Source organism: Dysidea avara, chromosome 9 (assembly GCF_963678975.1).
Source record: "Dysidea avara chromosome 9, odDysAvar1.4, whole genome shotgun sequence".
NCBI lineage: Eukaryota > Metazoa > Porifera > Demospongiae > Dictyoceratida > Dysideidae > Dysidea > Dysidea avara.
In genome coordinates, this window is record NC_089280.1 from 20933188 (window position 1) to 20955989 (window position 22802).

At 36.9% G+C, this 22802-nt stretch overlaps 2 protein-coding genes across 3 annotated transcripts in view; both read right to left on the reverse strand.

The window, feature by feature from the left end:
- Positions 1 to 4739, reverse strand: part of LOC136266939 (uncharacterized) — a 46222-nt gene extending 41483 nt beyond the window's left edge. For both annotated transcript variants that reach the window (XM_066061982.1, XM_066061981.1), the window contains exons 1-6: positions 4653 to 4739; positions 4554 to 4597; positions 4283 to 4493; positions 4088 to 4224; positions 3944 to 4035; positions 3748 to 3812 (exon numbers count right to left, since the gene is read on the reverse strand). In XM_066061982.1, the coding sequence (XP_065918054.1) occupies positions 3748 to 3812; positions 3944 to 4035; positions 4088 to 4224; positions 4283 to 4493; positions 4554 to 4556 (508 nt within the window). In that variant the 5' untranslated portion in view covers positions 4557 to 4597; positions 4653 to 4739. The remainder of the gene's footprint in view (positions 1 to 3747; positions 3813 to 3943; positions 4036 to 4087; positions 4225 to 4282; positions 4494 to 4553; positions 4598 to 4652) is intronic.
- Positions 4740 to 4962: 223 nt separating this feature from the next.
- Positions 4963 to 22802, reverse strand: part of LOC136266938 (uncharacterized) — a 69592-nt gene continuing 51752 nt past the window's right edge. Inside the window, exons 77-103 of the mRNA XM_066061980.1 lie at positions 22255 to 22425; positions 21908 to 22057; positions 21655 to 21852; positions 20579 to 20716; positions 20317 to 20523; positions 18854 to 19024; positions 18593 to 18742; positions 18341 to 18541; positions 18153 to 18290; positions 17499 to 17702; positions 15404 to 15541; positions 15143 to 15349; positions 14862 to 15032; positions 13397 to 13537; positions 13142 to 13342; positions 12952 to 13089; positions 12148 to 12351; positions 9482 to 9652; positions 9256 to 9429; positions 9042 to 9197; positions 8780 to 8986; positions 8589 to 8726; positions 7632 to 7841; positions 7430 to 7576; positions 6006 to 6209; positions 5447 to 5944; positions 4963 to 5386 (exon numbers count right to left, since the gene is read on the reverse strand). Of these exons, the coding sequence (XP_065918052.1) occupies positions 5070 to 5386; positions 5447 to 5944; positions 6006 to 6209; positions 7430 to 7576; positions 7632 to 7841; positions 8589 to 8726; positions 8780 to 8986; positions 9042 to 9197; positions 9256 to 9429; positions 9482 to 9652; positions 12148 to 12351; positions 12952 to 13089; positions 13142 to 13342; positions 13397 to 13537; positions 14862 to 15032; positions 15143 to 15349; positions 15404 to 15541; positions 17499 to 17702; positions 18153 to 18290; positions 18341 to 18541; positions 18593 to 18742; positions 18854 to 19024; positions 20317 to 20523; positions 20579 to 20716; positions 21655 to 21852; positions 21908 to 22057; positions 22255 to 22425 (5150 nt within the window). The 3' untranslated portion in view covers positions 4963 to 5069. The remainder of the gene's footprint in view (positions 5387 to 5446; positions 5945 to 6005; positions 6210 to 7429; positions 7577 to 7631; positions 7842 to 8588; positions 8727 to 8779; positions 8987 to 9041; positions 9198 to 9255; positions 9430 to 9481; positions 9653 to 12147; positions 12352 to 12951; positions 13090 to 13141; positions 13343 to 13396; positions 13538 to 14861; positions 15033 to 15142; positions 15350 to 15403; positions 15542 to 17498; positions 17703 to 18152; positions 18291 to 18340; positions 18542 to 18592; positions 18743 to 18853; positions 19025 to 20316; positions 20524 to 20578; positions 20717 to 21654; positions 21853 to 21907; positions 22058 to 22254; positions 22426 to 22802) is intronic.

The window sequence follows — 22802 nt, forward strand, 5'->3', positions numbered from 1 at the left end:
ATAATTAGAAATTCTCTGGAGATGCAGCTGCACACCAAATGCCAGGATTTAATATCTATATCCTTAAAGTTTTTGTGATGCTTGTGCAGGGGATCTTATGCTAATTCTAAAATTTTCATCTTAATTTCAGCCAAAATTAGCACCAAAATCATTCTCAGTCAATTTTTCAAAATTTCTTTATAGACTTTATACTAACAGCTCAGTAGCTTCCAGCATTGAATTTTACAAATTTTAGTCAAAATTGCCACCAAATTCAATCTCACTATGTTAAGTTTTCAAAATTTCATTAGGGAGCAGTTTAAACTAATTCTCTGGTTTTTAACTCAGTATGTCTTCCAGTGTTTGAACTATCAATAAATTTCAGTCAAAATTGTCACCAAATTCAATCAAATTTCTTAGGGAGTAGCCTAGGCCTTTATACACTACTTCTGGTTTTTAACTCAGTGTTTGAACTATCAACAAATTTCAGTTAAAGTTGCCAGTAAATTCAATCTCAGAATGTTAAATTTCCTTAGAGAGCAGCCTAGGCCTTTACTCTGATTCTAGTTTTAACTCAGTATCTTGCAGTGTTTAAACTATCAACAAATTTCAGTCAAAATTGTCACCAAATTCAATTTCAAAACGTTAAATTTTCAAATTTTCCTGGGGGGGGGAGGCATGCCCCCAGACCCCCCTGGAAAGCTCATGCTTCGCACACTGTGGAGTGACTTCTACCTGTTTGCCCCCCCCTTAGCAAAATCCTGGATCTGCCCCTGCTACAACAAACTAGTATTTTAAAATTTGTTAATTTAAAAATGAAATAGGGATCAAAAAAGTAGTGAAATGAGAGATGAATGATGGTGTTACAGCATAGCTCGGTGGGAAAGTCCCTACTTTGGCACATTAGCTATAATTTTGTTCAATGCCAAACTAGGGACTTTCCCACTGAGTTATGCTGTAATACCATCATTCATCTCTCATTTCACTACTTTTTATTGCATAGATCCCTACTTCCTTTTTAAAATAAAATACTAGTACATAGTTATAATACTGGTATATAAAGTGCTAATTCAATGCCAAAGAAAACAATGCAATTAATTAGTAATAACAGAAATAAGGAACTTAAAACAGTTTTGCGGTATAATGTATTTGATAGATTTTACAGTTATAGTGGAGCTGGCTTGCAACACTATGTGAGAATGTTGCCTTCTCTACAAAGCCAAACAGTGATGACAAGTACTCGGACAAACACCTCCATTCTCACTGATTTTATTGAAATCCCAAAGGTGGGGATTTTTATAAATGAGAAGGTGGACATTCAAAAGATCTACAGCCCAACAGAAAGATGTGTCATTACTGTAAATATCAGTGAAGTGCAAACTTAGCTAACCCTCTAATACCCAAGCCACAGTCACCTTCATAGTACAAGAGTATGTAGCTATGTCTTTCAAACACTGTTACATACTTCAGTATCACAGTTGACTGCTGACCACACTGATATCACTTTGGCAATACATATACAGGATGCAGTATTAGTGCATTATCCTTCTTTGTCCTTGTATTTTGTATTGCAAATATTTTCATACATATGAGGACATGATAAAACTCATGTGCTATGCATCTTGGTGGGTAATATTCCATGATAGGTAACCAGGCATCCAAACTAATACTAGTGCAATTAAACAGGGGCAGATCCAGGGTTTGGAAGGGGGGGAGGGGGGGTGCACCAAGGTAGTAGGTATATAGAGCAGGGGGTCTGGGGGGCACACATCCCCAGAAGCTACAGCTATTTCATATGTTTCAGACTGAAAATTTGATGTAGGGTAGCTCTGTGCACATTCCACAAATGTCTAAATCATACTGCTTTCTAAGTGGACAAGGGATGAGTGGCTATATTATATGAGACTAAAGAATGGCATACACAAGACCATCTGCATTTCATTTACAAAATATTATTTGTAGGCTAAGTGTTCCCATGCATGGAATAGTGCTGCAGATGTTAGTTTTCATATTCAGCTACTACGGAGGATTAATTCTCAAGAGTGTTATGTGTGGTGACTGTTCTATTAGAGTATTTGACACGACTGTTCTATTAGAGTATCTCGATTTTTATTTTCAAAATTTTGGAGGGGGGAGGGGGCACATGCCCCTGTGCCCCCCCTTGGATTCACCACTGGTTTCAGTGATAAAAAGCAGTGAAACAAGATATCTGAATGATGGTAGCTATATGAAAAAATCCCTTCTCTGAGTCAAGTTTGATACTGAAATTTGATTGGGTCTCCAATCCAAGCTCCAATCCCATAGCACCATGCTCATGTCCTAGAGACCATGCTTTGAGGCGATACAACACATGGCAATGATACTCCTGTAACATTGACAGCATATGAGCATTTATATGGATGGTAACAGCCATACTAAATTAGAGGGATGTGTAATGGGCTTGTTTATACTAATTGTTTACAAGCAGATATGAAGGTAGACAAGTTGTAGTCTAAATTAGTAAACACAGGGCTTTACATAATTTAGTAACCCTCAGGTCCCAATCAGGTTACTAAATTCCGTAGACTATTATTTGCTATAGCATAGCTCTATGTTAGACATGTATGGCTGTGACTGCTGTATTAGAGTATCTTGATCTCCCTGCTAATCTCAAGTGAATTATGCAATAGATGAAGAGCGTGGTTGCCATATTTTGTTTTCTACAGCAAAAACTGCAGCCGATTGTAGCTATAAAAGGAGTGGTCACAGTGTTCTGATTTTTGAAGGGTGTGGTCACTATATAAATGCATTTACAGGTATCTACTCCCTTTTAAGTTCTACAAAAAGTTTAAATATGCTCCTCTAAAGAAAGTATTGATGTGAAAAGTTGTTTTCTTACATAAAGAAGATAACTATACAAAAGGAAACACAAACTGCAGAAGGCAGACACTCGTTGAGACCTAAAAAGGCACACAGCACCAGTGAGTGTATTATTAATTAGTGGTGGTGCACTGCATTAGCCTCTAGCCTTGTGACTGTGGTCATGCAGGCAGTACGGCAGACTGAAAATCAGGTTTAGGCAATTTCTTTAAAATTCAATATTTGGCCTTCTGTGTTTTCTTGTTTCTAATGCTGTATTTGAGGTTAGATGCACTAAGACTCTTCCTTAAAGGTGCTTTTCATTGCATATGACATTTCTATGATGATTTTAATGGCAGTATTTTGGCAGGCACATAGGGGACTCCAGTACTACCATACTGTTTGATGATTGCAACTGCTTTATAAAATTAATTATGGTCAGTAACACTGTGTATATGTTTGTTAGTTATCAAAAATACATACAAGTGGTTTAAGAAGTGTAACTTAAATACAGGGCTAGAAGGATACACAAGTTTTGGGTAAGTGAATAGTTGGTGTCCAAAATGATTTTTGGATGAGCTATATATGTACCACTGTCACCTACTTTTTAAAAAAGCCAACATTACCCAATAATGAAGATGAATGTCTTTTGTGGTCATGATAATGGCCACATGAAGATTAGCCAACTCCCATAATTCCTTCTGGTCTATATTTGTTGATGAAACCCAGTTATGTTACATTCATAATGTACCATGGAAATGAGATGATGTACGTTGTATAGCCTTTATCCAGTAAACAGGTGTAGTACATACAAGCAAGAGTTAATAATACCTCTATTATTAACTCTTGATACAAGTATGCTCCCAGAAAAGTAAGTGTTTATTACTAGTACGAACAATTAGTATGAGTTATCAATGCATATTCACATACCTTCTTGCAAACAGCGAGTCATTTGGTTAGCCCAATATAATGTATACTGATCCACAAAAGCAAATCTAATAACATAATTATATCAGATAATTATTCATACAGTCAAAGAAATACTCTAGTCTATGAAATATCAATTTTATGGTTTGTGATATGTACACACATCAAACCTATACTACAAGGATGTAACTTTACTGACCTAAAACAAAGCTCTCCAGTACCAGCAGGTGGTGCCTTCCATGTGAGATCAACTGAAGTTTTCTCAGCTCTGCTAGTATGAGTAGCCGCCGTCTATAAAGAGAACAACATGACTAAGATGAATACTGGATGTTACATTACTGACATCACCATCACACTGAGGTTGATAGTCAGTTCTTCCAGTAGCATCAAAACTTCCAACAGGAGAATCATCAGCCCTAGCTCTTCCTTGAATCATAAATCCTTTGAAGTCCATATTGCTTGAGCTACCCAGAAGTCTTACTAACAGTTTCAATTATTGTTATACGTAAAAAGCTTGCTGTAACATAATGGTACTTACTGGTATAGGTCTCCCCTCTGTAATAGTGATCTAAGGGGAAATCACTAAGGTCCACTGAATATGGTAGTGGATCAGTTGATGGAGATCCAGGGTGTCGAGGTACTATGTTAGAGCAAGCTGCTGTTGGTGCTCCTTCAGGCCTTCCACTAACCAGCACATACCCCAAGATGTTGCTTACTACTAAGATCTTAAATATTCTTAGTTGAACTGCCTGTATCATTCAAAGCATTTACTAATAATCTATAACCCTTGTTTTAGATAAATAGCTTACCATAGCTCTAGCAAATGGCAAAAGAGTGCTAACAATTTATTATCCTAATACACAACATTTTCATAATACATACACAAGGATATGTTGACAAGAACATACTTTAAGCCTTCTTCTTCAGGCCAGCAACAGTACAAAAGCAAGCACAAACTGCTACTGTTCAGAGAACAAAAGAGCACTACAATAACTTGGGTCAGACCTTATAAACAACACCAGCTGAAGTATGCACTACAAAGGCTTATTGTAAAGGGCAACAGCAGATGGTCTTAACATAACCATGATGGCTGAATTTGTAACCACTAAAATGACATCACTACTGCGTAATCACATCTGTTGTATAGACAACTGACCACACCACAGTAAACACATAGTTAACCGCCTTCAGAGGAATGTCATAGCAATCATACCACAGTCAATTATATCACTACCTTAAATAGAAACATATTACATCAGAGTTTATACAATAAGTTCAAAAGTAATAATGTTTTATTCTAGTCAGTTTGTCAGAACTCAATATTCTTAGAATAAGCATTGACTGCTGTTAAACTGTGTGAAGTCATATTCTGTGTCAAAAAGACTGTCAACAATATATTGAGTATAGCGTCCTTCAATGATTGAGTCACTAGAGTCAATGAAACTTCCATCAACTCCGCCTTGTTGATTTCCAGCATACACACAAGGGGTTTTAGTAAAATCCCAGGTAACATCATAGGTATAGCCAACAAATTCTCGAACATCTCCGTCTGCTGGGGTAACTTTAACAGTGTAATATTCAAAATCATCTGGGGTGTCACCAGTAAATGGAGATAACTCAACAGGAATGTTCCAAAACTGAGCTACAAAAAATGAATGAAGCAGTCACAGTTATTTATTACATAGTTGTAATTCTAACATACCAACTAATCCATGTGAAGTTGGCTGAAGGTTAAATCCTCTCATAATGACAAACTTTAGTGCAGTTGTTGAATCACATATCACCCATATTACAAGATCCTGCAGCTCACAGTTTGGCACTGCAATACGATAGTGATTTCCACTTTTTCTAATGCTAACACCAGCTGCACTGTACGGCACAACCTGGGAGCCTGTCAGCGTATTAACAGATGCTGAACAGCCATCAGAATCAACAGTAATACGTTGACAATCACCATTATTGTCAACAGCTAACACACCAATTCTTTTAATAAAATTCAAGTTTTCGTTATTAGCAGACTGCACATATTCTGCACTGATAGACACACAGTGATCTGAGACAAGGTTGAAAAATTCATTAGCTCTCCCATGAATTTCATAACATAATGATAACTCAGCAAACTCAGGAACATCAACTGTCATCTCTTTGCTTATTTGTAAGGGAACAGTATACAGTGGATCACCAATGACAGTATCATTACCTAAGTACACACACACATAGTACTTAATAATTCTGCATACATATAGTATTACATGACTCACGTTGCTGGCTATCATCATCATCTATTATTACAACTTGGGATCTGCTATTACTTGCCAAAATTTGTTCGTTAGGAAGTATAACTAAATCAAACATCTCTGTGCCTTCAGGAGTTACATCATTGGTAATAGCTTGGTTGAAGCATTTCTTAGCTTCACCAGGACCAAACTGGAGCATGGATGTGGCGGTTGGATAATCGCTCAAACCTGTCAGTGCGGAAATTAACAGATGAAGTGAATTTTCAGGATAAATATTAGGTATCTACCAGTACATACACTATGATAGTTGTTTGAAAATATTTGAATTTGTGGCAAGGTGATAATGTTTACCAATTTGAACTTTATGGTGTTAAGTGAAACCAATTATCACTAGGAGACATCTCACTTGCTATTTGCTCATCTAAGTGAAATCACTTACCAAGTAACGACCACAAATAAACAATTAGTAAAAGCCCAAATGTTAGTTCAATACCTACAGTAGATATATCAACTCATAAGATGGAGTGGCAAACACACTATATAGTGTTAGCTATTATTGTGTTGTCACTCATGTTAGTGACTTCATGCTCAAGTAGTCATGTAATTATTTTATTGTGACAAAGTACATTTGTACAGCCACAGTACTTCTCTGTACATTGGAATTATAAACAGAGAAAACTAATAAAACACGTCTATCAGTGATTCCCAAAACTTCAATTACTTGTAGTGCAAAAATAGTAGCTTCATATTGTAGGACTTTTAGGAAATTTTGGCACTGAGCAGCCCTCAAACATCCGAGTTCTGACTTCATTTCAAATTTACATGATGCATTAGTATTGAAGTACACTTACAAAGCTTCCTGCAAACTTTCCCATTACACAGTACTGTTGCTATGCCAACAATGTACAGTAAGGATCAGACAATAACAAGCCCATGACTGGCTTCTCTGTAAATCATTCATGATACTGTAATACATATGGCTTCAACATACTATATAACTTATTTAGCAAAGTGGTTTTTACCCTAGACAATAGCATGAAGCATTGTCAGCAGACTATGGTTTTGTCTGTGTAAACAAAGTGACCAGATTATAGGTCAACTCATGTGACAAACATCCTGTACTTTCCTACCATATGAGAAAGTTTATTGCATACCTCATAATTATTTGAGAAAGCTCCAGTGAGCCAATCTTATTCATTTCTACCTCTGCTAACACACCCTAGACACATGTCATGTGTAGATTGAAGATGGGCTGTGGACTATTTTTATTGTACGTGGTTGCTTTGATCACAGGTGTGAAATGTAATCACTAGGTAGCTATTGAAACATTCAGGCAAAACACCAATGCACATATGTCAGTAAATCACTTAGGAACAAAACATCAAACAAAGTTTATTCTTTGATAAAATTAGTATAAGTCATAACACCATAAGTGCTATACACTTTACCTGCTGCTGACTGTGGGACTGTTTCTTGAGGTTGCACATCTACAACAACACTAACATTGTTTTGGCCATCAGAAAGCAAACATATTTCAACTGATCCAGCACCTTCAACTACTGTGTACTGGGTCTGTTCAAATTCAACAGAAATTCCTGAAAATGTAAAGTAAATAGTTAACAATATTATTTTTATAAAGTTGTATCTTACTATCATCATCATTAATGATAACTGTTGCTTCTGAGGGACTTCCTCTTTCTACTCCTAAGCGCACAGCAGCTCTGCCAAGTTGAATCATGAGTGTAAAGTTCTCTTGTGATTCCACTATTGAATCATCAACAATAGAAATGTTCAATGATTTAATAGTGTCAGTAGGTCCGAACATGACTGTGCTTCTGGCAGAGTCAAAGTCTATATCACCTGTACATTGAACGAAATTGGATATAATATTATTTATTGATGTGCATATTGTCTATAGGAGCTGTATTTGTGAACTGGAAACTAAGGAAATAAACTTGACACATTTGCCCAAGAAAATAGAACAGCCATGCACAATTTCTTGTCATAGAAAGAGCAAGTGAAGATTGAGATACTCTAATACAACAGTCAACACACAGCAAAGTTATAGCTATTTTATTGTAGTTGTGAATCGCCAATTAAAATAGAAGCAAATTTTGAGCAAAATATTGAGAATAATAAACGAAGAATTACTGGAAAGAACACTAGATGGATCCTATTTAACAGTAATAATGAACTTCAAAAAGAATATTTCAGTTACTTTAATAAAACACACAAGACAAACAGACTCAGGTGGACGTGGACCCAATTGGCTTTTCTATTCCTGCCCTATTGATACTTCAATTTTCAAGTAAGACGGTTTGTATACCAGCATGCTGTAAACTAAAAAAACAGTAGGTCCACTGGGCTTAGAAAAACTGTCACCAATGGAATTCAAACCCATGTTCTAATATTTCTCAATTGTGGTGACACCAGAGATTGATATATGTGTTAACAACAGGAAGCTCCCTCTACATGCTACAAGTTAAAAATGTGACATATAATAAGTGTTTCACTTGACACAAAAAAACTGTTTCAATTTGTACAGTGGTAGATGAGAAAATTGAAAATTAAACAGATGGCTCTTTGGCTTTATACATTATAGTAAACCTTGAGCAGTGTCGGGCACAGGACGAACTCCTACTGTTACATCCACTCCAGCAGGTCTGCTTAACTGCAGTCCAACCATCACTGATTGTTCATTTTCATTAACACTGTATTGCTGCTGCGTAAATCTGACTGTTAGCACTATACAACAGAGAAACTTCAAGTAAAAATTTGCATGTAACTATCTAACATACTGTCTCTGTCCACAATTGTCACTTCTGCTCTTTGAATTGAACCAAGTGTGACACCTGTGCTGGTATCAGCAGTAGTACCATTTAATGTGACCTCAAATAATTCTGTTTGTTCCAAATTCATATCATTGAAAATTGGAATAAACACACTGTGTTCAGTGTCACCAGGACTAATCTGAGCAACAACAGCACTGGTGTTAAAATCCTCTCCTAAATTAAACACAAGAGGATAATAATTATGATATACACACAAATCTTTTCTGACTTGATGCAACAATGGAAGAGTCTCCATCACGAATCACAGGTTGGACTATAACATTGATGGGTAAACAACTGGGTCTATCAAGCAATAGTTTTATTTCAACTGCTCCAGTGTCTTCAATCACTGTGTAAGTAGTGTCCTCTAAGGTTATTGTAATTTCTAAAAATACGTATATGTGAGTAATAAATTCATTACTATACTAACAATCACAACTTACTGATACACTCTGGTAGTGATCCAGACCATGATCCATTAGACTGACAAGTTCTATTCTCTGATCCACACAGTAAAAACCCATCATTACATTCATGTTCAGCCATAGATCCAAATGTTGTGTTTGTAACATCAGTGTTTCCATTTTGTGGTGTTCCAAGTGGGCCACAATTTACAACTGATTATTAAATATGAATACACATATCATTCCAAACTGACTATAGGCTTACTTTCACATGTAGGAACAGACTCTGACCAGGTACTATTTCTCTGACATGTACGTTGTGTTACACCATTAAGATCATATCCCTCATTACAGGAATAATCAGCTACACTTCCTTCTGTAGTAGTTGTAAAGCTGACATCACCATCAATTGGGCTTCCTGGGTCTCCACAGTTAACTAAATAAGCATTATATTTTGTGAATACATACTATGTAAACAAGAAATATCAATTGTATATTAACAAGCACACAGAAAGATTTAGAATTTTCAACTAGAGTAGGGACAATAACACATCGATAAAAAGTACCAAAACAAGCTGGAGTAGTGCACGATATTAAATCACAGTAAAATAATAAGAAGTGCTATATCCCAAGATACCATAATGGAAATGCACAGTAGGGATATAACACTTCTTATTGTTTCACTGTGATTTAATATCGTCCACTACTCCAGCTTGTTTCAGTACTTTTTATCGATGTGTTATGGTCCCTACTCTAGTTGAAAATTCCAAATTTTTCTATGTGCTTGTTTGTTATAAACTTTTTTTGCAAATAATTATTATGACTGGTGAACCCACACATACTGCATCTGATCATGAAATGGCACTGCACACCCCAATTATCATCTGAAAAGTGAAGTATCCATTTCGCTTCGTTGTCAGCTATGTTCAACCCATTACGCAGCATTTTGAATCAAAAACTGTTCGAAAAACACCTCTGCAATCCATGCATACCAAAAGAAAGAAATGGTGCCACGCGCCCCAGTTATATCAATTATCGTCTGAAAAGTGAAGTATTCATTATGCTTTGTTGTCGGCTATGTTCACCCGTACACAGCAGTACGAATTAAGAACTGTTCAAAAAGTACCTCTGCTATCAAAATAGCCACTATGACAAATACGGACAATTTCCATTACGAAGGGAAGCCATCACATGCTATCACCAAATCGACACTTTTCACTGTCAGCAAAGATGAATGGGACACAAAGGAGGACACAAAGGAGGACACTGGTAAGTCCATGAAAAACTCATTGTATGTACTGCGGTATGCCAAAAGGCACCTGTCAGGCTGAAGCGACATTGAACAGTGAAAAAATCAAGCCTGTAGCCTTATCCGTTATCGAGTTACGCTTGTCTGAAGGCATCAGTCAGTCAGTTACTCAGTCAGCTACTCAGTCAGTCAGTAGAAAATTCCGTTAAATAAATTACTTTTTAAAATTCTGTAGCAACTTGTTGAAAGCGTTTTGAGTCGATCTGAAAGCTTGTTTGGGCTTAGTATCACCTAACTAATACTGCCTCATTGTTGTCAGGGGAAATTGAGGCTGCTTTTTGGGTGATATTATTTTGTGGGCCACGCCTACCCCTTTGTGGTCCCTACTATACAGTGCTATCGTACTGTATGATTACTACCCCACAAGGGACCTGCAGGTTGGCTTAAAACCTGAGGAAGCAAGAATTGTTAAAATATAACAAAGTTCACACTAGGTGATGATTTTTTTTTTATGATGATCATAACACACGTACATACTGAAAACTACAACATACTACTACTTATTACCTAACTATATACTTATTACTACCTATACGTACTTAACTTAACCAATGTCAAAGTCAGGAAATTCGTCCTCAGCAGTAAGCGAATACTGGCGGAGTATCATTTTTGCATTGTACCTCCACAAAGTCACAGACAGTTGCTGGAGAAGTTGGCGCCTAGCAAACTTTCGAGGTAAACCGTTTCTAACAGTTGTTCTGTCAGCTATGGATCCTAAAATTGATAGGGCATATGGTGACCAAACACCAAAGGTCTCACATAGAAGAGGGATAAAATCTCCTCCATTATCATTCACAATGTCCTGGTATTGGTTGTCCTTAGCTATCTCACCAACAGCAGCGGCCACCCCAGCCTGAGAAGAAGCAGAAGATATGACAGCAGACTGAGTGGTACTCCTGACGGAGAGATCAAAATAGGCAGGACGACCAAGATGAAAGTCAGGGTGGTATATGTCGCCAGGACGAGATCGGTCAGATGGAATGCCTTGCTCCCTAAGAACACCAGGGTGATCTTGGAGCAAGGCATGGTGTACAACAGACACTAAAGCATTATGACGCTGGATCCTCAAGGGACCATGAGAGCACCCCAGCAGATGATCACCAAACTGGTCAATGACAGATAGACAAGTACAGAGTGGTAAAGAAGGGAGCAAAGGAATGCCAAGCCACAAACGTAAAGCTATAGTAAAATCGTGAGGTGATGCATTAATGTGGTATGCGTAATGTTCTGTGAATGCTCTATTAAAAAATTATGTTGTAAGAGTGTAAAGAAACATTTTGCTTCAAATATTCAACTCCAGTTTAACTACACTATAGCTATATATAAGAAAATAAACTACAACATTTTTTTTATTCTTTTCAGTACAACTAGTTATACTGAAAGGAATACAAAAAATGTTGTAGTTTATTTTCTTATTTAGACTTGGCTCAATCGCATTCAACACCTCTAGGGAGATAGTACTATGTTCAGGTAACTGAAAAGATTGTAGAAGTGTGTGAAAAATTGCAGTTCAACAGCATGAATATAAACCTTTTCTTGATTTAATCAATGTTTAAAATCTAGTTGTTTAATTTTTTATTTCACCATGCTTGTAATCAATCTAGATAGAATTATACTCATACCATCATTGTCAATGATAAATCCAGTTGCCACAGCAGGATCACCAAGTACCACACCATTATCTGATATAATTTCAATAGCTAAACTGAAGTTTTCTAATGGTTCACTAATATCATCATCAATTATAGGAACATTGAAAAACTCTCTTGTTGATCTACGATTAAAAACAATGTTTCTTCTTGATGAGTCAAAATCCACCATGTTCCCTAAAAAGAATGATAAGAACTGTAATGAGTAACCATATAGAGTCTGCAGGCACGTAAAGTTCACAAAACATGATATTAAATATTCGTTAAGCGCATGCACCTAATAAAAAGTTCATCGTGAGTATTATGATTGGGGTAGTGTAGTTTGCAGTCACCACATGTACCAATATTTGGAGTTCAGTTCCTGTGCAAATCCTTTGTGTGGAGCATACTGCAAAAAACCATGATCGTTGTGGGTTGAGTAAAACATCATCATGTCATCACATCTTGCACAAAATATAAATCCTCAATCACTTTCTACATTGTTATATAAAAGGAAGTTCACTGCCTCCTATAGCAGATCAGATCTGCAATGCTACCCAGCACATCAGTGATCATTAGTGAGGTGTGCATGCCTGTTCGGTAATGACTCCTTCAACTGGAAATAAGAGGTCTCAACCTCTCCAGTGGTCTTTTGGGGATTATAGAGACCTTGTTATCTTCCAAAGATCAAAGGATTTATGCATACCATTTTCTAACAAATAATAACTATAAAATGTGTTTAACAACCAAACGCCATAGTACAAACAAACTATATGCATCCAATGGTGAACAAATTACCTTCAGCTGATATTCCTGTTAGAACAACTCTTACTGAAATTCTTTGTTGAAGACCTCTATTTAGTTGCAGACCTACTCTCAAACGTCTTGCTCCTTCTCTCACCATATATTCACTTTCTATGAAGCTTACAATAACCACTACAACAGAAATGTACTATTGATGTAACCTAATTCACTGCACATTACTCACTGTCTTCACTCAGAATAACTACTTCTGTCACATTAGAGCTTCCTATGGTTGCTCCATTACTGTCCATTCCAATACTTAGTGCTACACTAAATCTTTCAGCTTCCTCCAATCTGCCATCATTAGTTATTGGAATTGATGCAATAGCTCTAGTTTGTCCAGGACTAAATACAACAGTTACTGGATTTATATTGAAATCATTATCTGAAAGTATTCAATCAAATAAAACAAATATTTTCTATCGTTCCTCATAAGTACCTTTTGCATTAGCTGTTTGTGGTCTAGCAATAACAGTGATGGGAACACAACTTGGTTGATCAAGAAGTATTGTAATATTAACAGGACCTTCATCTTCATTTACCATATATCTCATACTGTCATCCACTGTAACTGTAACTCCTGTAATAAAAGGTATTAGTGACAAGTACAGTTAACATGTCACTAAACACACATTTACATAATGTATTTAATTTAAAAATGAAGTAGGGATCCAAGCGATCTGTAAAAAGTAGTGAAATAAGAGATGAATGATGGTATTACAAGGTGAGAAAATCCCTACATTGGTAAGTTATAATAATTACTTTGTTCAATGCCAGAGTAGCGATTTTCCCACCAAGTTATGCTGTAATACCAGTATTCATTTTTTTTTGTTGCTTGGATCCTTACTTCATTTTATAATTAATATACTAGAGTGGTTTTTTTGTTATACGTAGCATACAGTTGTACAAGTGTGACTGTTCTATTAGGGTGACTGCTGTATTAAGAGTATCTCGAGTCGGCCTTCACCTACCAGGGGACATGTCACTATTTCATATTTTCACTGTACTAGCATCATGAATATAGCTAGGCCCTACCCGCCTCTAAAATCTATGGCTATACCAATAATAAGGCAGTGTGATTGTATCTATGGGTCATCGTAATCAAGTATATAGATTAAGACACGTGGTCCCCACGCTGGATTGTTATTAATCAACCAAGATCATTATTCATTTTGAAACTATCATAAAGTTACAGGTATCTACTAAGCGTACACGCTTTAAACAGTTTGTGGCATCTAAATAGCTATGCTGCTCAAGAAAGGTGTAGTATTGCCTCAATATGTTTCATTACATCAAGAAGAAGACGATCAGCCTGATTGAAGGTAAAGGAAAGCCAAGGCATACACTCATTGGGACTCTGAGTTTGTTATTGTGGCCTAAAATGGTGGCCATGCACTACTTCAATTGGCCTTCAGTCTTGCGACTGTGATCAGGCAGTCAGGCAGGCAGGCAGGCAGGCAGGCAGGCAGGCAGGCAGGCAGGCAGGCAGGCAGGCAGGCAGGCAGGCAGGCAGGCAGGCAGGCAGGCAGGCAGGCAGGCAGGCAGGCAGGCAGGCAGGCAGGCAGGCAGGCAGGCAGGCTGGCTGGCAGGCTGGCAGGCTGGCAGGCTGGCAGGCAGGCAGGCAGGCAGGCAGGCAGGCAGATGAAAATTTGAGTTTGGGTGATTTTTTTGAAATTCTTTATCCGGTTGCCTGTAAGAGTTATCTTGCTTTTAATGCTGTATTGGATGTAATATTACTCCGTAAAGGTGATTATCGTCGCATAAGATGTTTCTAGGATGGTTTTTAAAGGCAGAATTTTAGGAAGTGCATGTCACTTTCAGGGGAGGGGGGAGGGATCAGTACTATCTTACTGTATAATACACAACACATAAACACACACTCATGTATAAACATCACAACTTACTGATACACTCTGGTGGTGATCCAGACCATGATCCGTTAGACTGACAAGTTCTGTTTTCTGACCCACACAATATATATCCTTCATTACAACTATAAGTTGCAACACTCCCTCCATAGGTGGTGGTGAAATCTACCTCTCCATTAGTGACATTTATTAGATCTCCACAATCAACTAATATAGAAACATAATACGATAGTAGAAGTATATCATTGAAAGACATAAATTTTTCTGCTTGTAGTTTTCTTTTACAAGCATTATTGTCAAACAAATAATTACCATACCATCATCATCCATAATGAATCCAGTAGCTGTAGAGGGATCACCTGAGATCACACCTAACAATTGAAGTGGTATTGAAATTGATAGTGTAAAGTTTTCTGTTGGTTCTGCTATTGGATCATCAGTGATTGGAATATCACTAAATGATGTGATGGCTCCAGGTAGAAAGGTGACACTCCTCACATTGGAGTCAAAGTCTACTCCATTTCCTGTACAACAATGACACTATGAGAACTAAATGACACAGTTTAAGAGCATTTAACCTTCAGCAGTAATTCCAATCATTTCAACTTGAACAGTAATTATTTGATCAATTACTCTATTTAGTTGAAGTCCAATTCTCACTGATCCTGCTCCTTCACTTATACTGTATTCTCTCTCAGTGAAGTTGACAGTAACCACTATCACAGTAAGAACAATGTTTATATAGGTATGCATAATAAAAAGTATCTACATACTGTAAGCTGCAAAAAATGGCATTCAAAAACTATAATGAAAAAGATGTGATATCAATGGTAATGTCCAAGAATGTATTTGTAATGTTATGTTTACAAATCCATAACAACACTATATACAGTAGTGTGCCATACGGTTAAGAAAGCCGGCACACCACACCGGTGTATATTGAAATAAAATGCAATTATTACACATGCCGGTCCCTTCTCCAAAGCACACCATTATAGCTGCCCACCATGTAGGGTAGACCACATAGCAAATTTGATTAAATTAGTTAAAGTCATTCACAAGGTATGGGTCGCCAAACTAAAGCTTTGATTTTTTCTTATTTTTTTTTGTTCTTGAGAGATTAACAGGTTCCTTATTATCACACATTAAGCAAAACGTAATATAAAATGCAAAAACACAACTTGATTGTTTCAATATTTGGTAAAGATAAAGAGCATACAAAGGTGAACTCATATACTAGGTTTGCCATGAATCTGATAAATATCCATGGTGCTATTCACATACAAAAATCAAATTTTGTCTTAGCTACAAGGTAAACCGAGTACGGAAATAACTTGAAATTGGCGTGTACATAGGCCAATCATCATAGCAGTGCCTTTTGATGAACTACAGTTATAGAGTTACTAAGCAAAATAAAACAAAAAAAGGTGGGATCAAGATACTCTAATAGATGACCAGCTTGACTGTTCTATTAGAGTATTGCACACCATTACGTACAATAAATATTAAGTGCTAATTAATCTCTTAGATAATCATATGCTAGTTTATATCATATGCTAGTTAGTTTCACGTTGTGTGTCATTATTACGTTGTGTGTCATTATTACGTTGTGTGTCATTATTATTGTTGGAGCACTTTATATAATCAGTGAAAGAAAGGAATGGAGTCATGTTTTACATATAATATTTGTACATCCCATTAGTATGGAACCATTAACTATCATCTATATGCAACTCAAGAAACAATATCTTGCAAGAAAATTTAGCTCTCTAAAGACAGGCACCTGTAAAATTCTAAATTTCTCTTTATAAAGCTCCTGTAGAATTTAAAAAAAAAAAACAATCTTTAGGTGATTTTAAAAGAATACATTTTTTTATTATGTGACCAAATTTTACAAAACCGATTCAAATTGCACATCAGGCAAAATCAAACTAACACCACCAGTGGATAGCTACCCTATCGTACTACTAGTTTGACCCTCAGTACTACTCAAACAGACGTCTTTTCTGGGTGGTGTGGAGAGCTTGAATGGTGGTTTCTGGCTTTTAGCGAGGTAAGAATCAGTGGTTTACTGGTGGATGGCCCACCAAACATTTTTTCTGTTGATTTTGCTACATATCAGCCCACAAGAAGTCTATCTCTTGCCCACCCCACCACTCTCCGCCCCTTTGTGAGCACTAGTGATGCTACTTCATTCATCCAACTGCTCAGATTTTCCATCTTATTTGGTGAGAAACTCTACAAGCAGCCACAAGTACTGGAAGTGATCTGAAAGGTAATAGATTGATACATGTTATGTATAAATTTCATACGTGTGCTTGCTATGCTTGACAAGTTATGCTGACTTGAATTCATTAAAACCGGTTATCTCAAAACTTCTAATGTGCGATTTGGATCATTTTTCCAAAATCCAGTCACATATACATAACATGTTTATGTAAATTGTGACCCCAACCTTCTGTGACTGTCTCTTATATAGTGCAGCACATGTGGATAATAAATAGTTATTCTTAAATTTTTGCAGTTGAGGCAAGGTGGGTTATATACAAGCACACACGTGTGTGCTTATTGGTTGTATGCCTAATGATTCTATCCCATTTGGAGACCACAAACACCCTGTGTAGTAGAGAGTCAACACTATAGCCACACTACTTTTATATCATCTCACTATACCATCATTATCAATGATTGAAGCAGTTGCTGTTGCTGGATCACCAATCACAATACCGATATCCATGTTCACTTGTAGGGATAGTGAGAAGTTTTCTGTTGGCTCAGTGATATTATCATCGATTATTTGAATGTCAGTAAATCTTGTGGTATTTCCACGTGGAATAATAATACTCCTGCTCCTTGAATCAAAATCTATTCCATTTCCTAAGAGAAAACATCAAAGTATAATCTTACTGTCTAATTATACAACTATAGTCTCTAGTTTTGCTCTAATATTCACATAATTAGCAATGACTGATAACATAACATACTGTATTTGATTAGTTAATAGCCACCGTTACTATAACTTTCAGCAAGGAAGCCATGTGACCACTATGCAAAGGTGGCTGCTATCCCAGGGTGGCTACTGTGGGCTTGTGTGGTAGATCCACCAGCAACAGACTCTGTTTAATCATCCTTCAATATACCATTCAACAACTCCTTTGCCTGGTTCTGCTTCAAACGTGTCCTATCAACACTTGCATCAGTATAGTCATATACAAGCCACAGCTCTTATCTTAGGGTGGCTCTTATGACTATAATTCTAAGCTGTGGAGCAGCTACTATCCATTATTATACAAGCCGCAGCAATTACTGTTCATACACCTTACATACCATCAGCAGATATTCCAGTCATTGTAACTACCACAGTAATTCTTTGCTGCAATTGCCTGCTCAGCTGCACTCCTACTCTAATCAATCCTGAATCCTCTCTTACACTATATTCTCTTTCAGTAAATGTTACAGTGACCACTATGGAAAAACATACAGTAAAAGTTATTACATTGTTAACAAAGATTTACTGTCTTCACTTAAGATAACAACTTCTGTCATGTTAGGCTGTCCTATAATTGCTCCATTGCTTTCCATTCCAATGCTTAGTGCTACATCAAAAAATTTCAAGGTCTCTAATCTATTATTGTTTGTTATTGTAATTGATGCCATAGCTCTAGTTTCTCCAGGATTGATCATGACAGTGACTGGACTAACATCAAAATCACCCTCTGTAAAGATATTGAACTATCACATTGATAACACCTAATGATCTGCTATACCTGTTGCACTAGGAGGTGACCTCACTTGTGGTCTAGCAATAACAGTGACCGGAACACAACTTGGTTGGTCAAGAAGTATTGTAATATTAACAGGACCTTCATCTTCATTTACCATATATCTCATACTGTCATCCACTGTAACTGTAACTCCTGTATTAAAAGGTATTAGTGACAAGTACAGTTAACATGTCACTAAACACACATTTACATACACAACACATAAGCACATACACACACTCATCTATAAACATCACAACTTACTGATACACTCTGGTGGTGATCCAGACCATGATCCATTAGGCTGACAAGTTCTGTTTTCTGATCCACACAATACATATCCTTCATTACAACTGTAAGTTGCAACACTCCCTCCATAGGTGGTGGAGAAATCTACTTCTCCATTTGTAACATTCATCAGATTTCCACAATCAACTAATAACACAATATGAACAAAGCTATCTTTGTTTGTCACAGGATGAACAAATATAAAATGGACCACAAAGGAGTAGGCGTGGCCCATGGGATAACATCACCCAAAAACCAGCCTCAATTTTCCCTGACAACAATGAGGTATTGGTTAGGTAAAACTAAGCCCAAACAAGCTTTCAGATCGACACAAAACGCTTTCAACAAGTTGCTACAGAATTTTTTTTAAATTTTACTTAACGGAATTTTCTACTGACTGACTGAGTAACTGAGTAATTGACTGACTGATGCCTTCAGACAACTGTAACTCAATAACAGCTAAGGCTACCGGCTTGATTTTTTCACTGTTCAATGTCGCTTCGGCCTGACAGGTGCCTTTTGGCATACCACAGTACGTACAATGCATTCTTCATAGACTTACCAGTGTCCACCTTTGTGTCCCATTCATCTTTGATGACAGTGAAAAGTGTCGATTTGGCAGTAGTACATGATGGCTTCCCTTCATAACAGAAATCGTTCGTATTTTTCATAGTGGCTATTTTAATAGCAGAGGTGCTTTTCATACAGTTCTTGATTCGTACTGCCATGTAACCGGGTTGAACATAGCCAACAAAGAAGCGTAATGGATACTTCACTTTTCAGATGATAATTGGGGCATGCAGCGCTGTTTCAGATGCAGTATGCGTGGGTTCACCAGTCATAATAATTATTTACAAAAAAAGTTAACAAACAAGTACACAGAAAAATTTGAAATTTTCAACTAGAGTAGGGACCATAACAAATCGATAAAAAGTACTGAAACAAGTTGGAGTAGTGCACGATATTAAATCACAGTAAAACAATAAGAAGTGTTATATCCCTACTGTGCTCAAGATAATAGAAATGCACAGTAGGGATATAACACCTCTTATTGTTTTACTGTGATTTAATATCGTGCACTACTCCAACTTGTTTCAGTACTTTTTATCGATGTGCTATGGTCCCTACTCTAGTTGAAAATTCCAAATTTTTCTGTGTACTTGTATGAGCTTAATAGACACATGCACTCAATAACCCGACTCTACGGTATTCTATGCACATTTATATCCACATACATGTACAACAATGCGCTGTACACAAATGCACAGTGATTTATAACAGCACGGTTTGAGTTGTCAGATGATGAGCACTGAACTATATGTCAATAAAAGCTTTAGATGCTGAGTTACCAAAACAATGAAATAAGAACATAGACAGATAAACACACAGACGACTTTCAGTTAATATAATTATAGAATAGATATCACTATTTACCATACCATCATCATCCATAATGAATCCAGTTGCTGTAGAGGGATCACCTGGGATCACACCTAACAATTGAAGTGGTATTGAAATTGATAGTGTAAAGTTTTCTGTTGGTTCTGCTATTGGATCATCAGTGATTGGAATATCACTAAATGATGTGATGGCTCCAGGTAGAAAGGTGACACTCCTCACATTGGAGTCAAAATCTACTCCATTTCCTGTACAGCAAAAAACTACTATGAAAACTAAATTATGTTGTAAAAAGATGTTAACCTTCAGCAGTAATTCCAATCATTTCAACTTGAACAGTAATTGTTTGATCAATTACTCTATTTAGTTGAAGTCCAATTCTCACTGATCCTGCTCCTTCACTTATACTGTATTCTCTCTCAGTGAAACTGACAGTAACCACTATTACAGTAAGAACAATGTGGGTTGATAAGTTTTAATTTTAATATGCATTTAGATTATTATGTAGGGTATAACTCAAAGAAGGATGTTATATGCAATAGATAGCTACATTCAGTGGAGTGTTTAGCTACTGCTAATAGCATGGAATGACATTACAGCATTACTTTGAAAAACTGAATGGCTCTAACAGTCAAGAACACATTACTACATAATAATGCCTACATTGATTATTCTGCCATTGTGGGGCTACAAGTAAACAGTTGTATATGTAGATGGTTCAGGGGACATAGCAAGTCATCCAGCTTAACCAGGTTTGGCCAGATCACTTTTCAGCTACTTGAATTTTGCAAAGATCAAGATACTCTAATAGAGCATTCATTGTGGTACTCCAATAGAGCAGTCAATGCAATAACTCTAGTAGAGCAGTCAATAACAGGCTTCAGTACCATTCCTAGAGTGCAACCGTGCTAATGCACCACTTTCTTCTTTCCTAATTGTCCATAAACAAGTTCTTATTTTATGCCATTTTCCAGGCTAGCACACTTTCATTGTAGTGTAAACACATGCCCACAAACAACATGTTACGATTTCATAAACTGGTTTGCCAAATGTGCTACATAGGAGTAAACAATGCAGTATTAGTTTGCCAGCCACATAGTCAAATAGCTTCTATACAAAAGCAAAAAAGTAGCCAGGCCATTATGTGCAAAATTAATGGTAGGTACATTTGTTTGCATGTGATGAGGCATGTAATTCCAAACTAGAGGGGGTGGGGGGGTTCTGTACATACGTGTTATTCCATTGCCAAATTGTTTTTATACTGGATAATAACAAATGGTAATGGAAATACTCTTTGGTTACCATATTACTGATTACTGCCGCCTAACAAAGTTATTTATTTATACAAAACAAAGTGTTTTGTAATATCTCCAACTAACCATCTTCACTAGTAATGAATACTTGTGCTAAACTTGGCTCTCCTATCACAACTCCATCAATGTCTCCAACTTCTAATATTACATCAAAAGTCTCTTCTGCTTCTAATCTGTCATCATCAACTATTTCAATAGATATAGTAGCTCTAGTTTCTCCAGGATTAACCACAACAGTTACTGTCGTGTTATCAAAATCATCAACTAGTTATTAAAATAAACTACAATAACATCAATGTCCATTAATCTGATACATTACCTGTTGCACTAGGAGGTGACCTCACTTGTGGTCTAGCAATAACAGTGACCGGAACACAACTTGGTTGATCAAGAAGTATTGTAATATTAACAGGACCTTCATCTTCATTTACCATATATCTCATACTGTCATCCACTGTAACTGTAACTCCTGTATTAAAAGGTATTAGTGACAAGTACAGTTAACATGTCACTAAACACACATTTACATACACAACACATAAGCACACACACACACACACCACACACACCACACACACCACACACACCACACACACACACACACACACACACACACACACACACACACACACACACACACACTCATGTACAAACATCACAACTTACTGATACACTCTGGTGGTGATCCAGACCATGATCCATTAGACTGACAAGTTCTGTTATCTGATCCACACAATACATATCCTTCATTACAACTATAAGTTGCAACACTCCCTCCATAGGTGGTGATGAAATCTACTTCTCCATTAGTAACATTCATTAGATCTCCACAATCAACTGATACCACAATACAATAGTCACGGGACAAACAAAGGTATACGTAATTTACATACACAAGCATGCATTTGCCAAACTCACAAAGAGCCAATAACACAATATGAACGAAGGATGAACAAAGATATCTTTGCTTGTCACAGGACGAGCAAAGATATAACTCTACACAAACATGCCTTACTCACAAAGTACTAAACAGTTAGCTAAGAGACCTTATTATGTAAGCATCAGGACACACGATAGTGTGTTGTGTGGCCAAGTACAGCTAGTGCGGACACATAACAGACAAGTGTGAATTTTACGGGAACCAAGAAAGCGCTGCTTTCACGCATTCGTAGCTCAATAGTGCCTATATGGAAATTAACCAGTTTTGCTGCGGA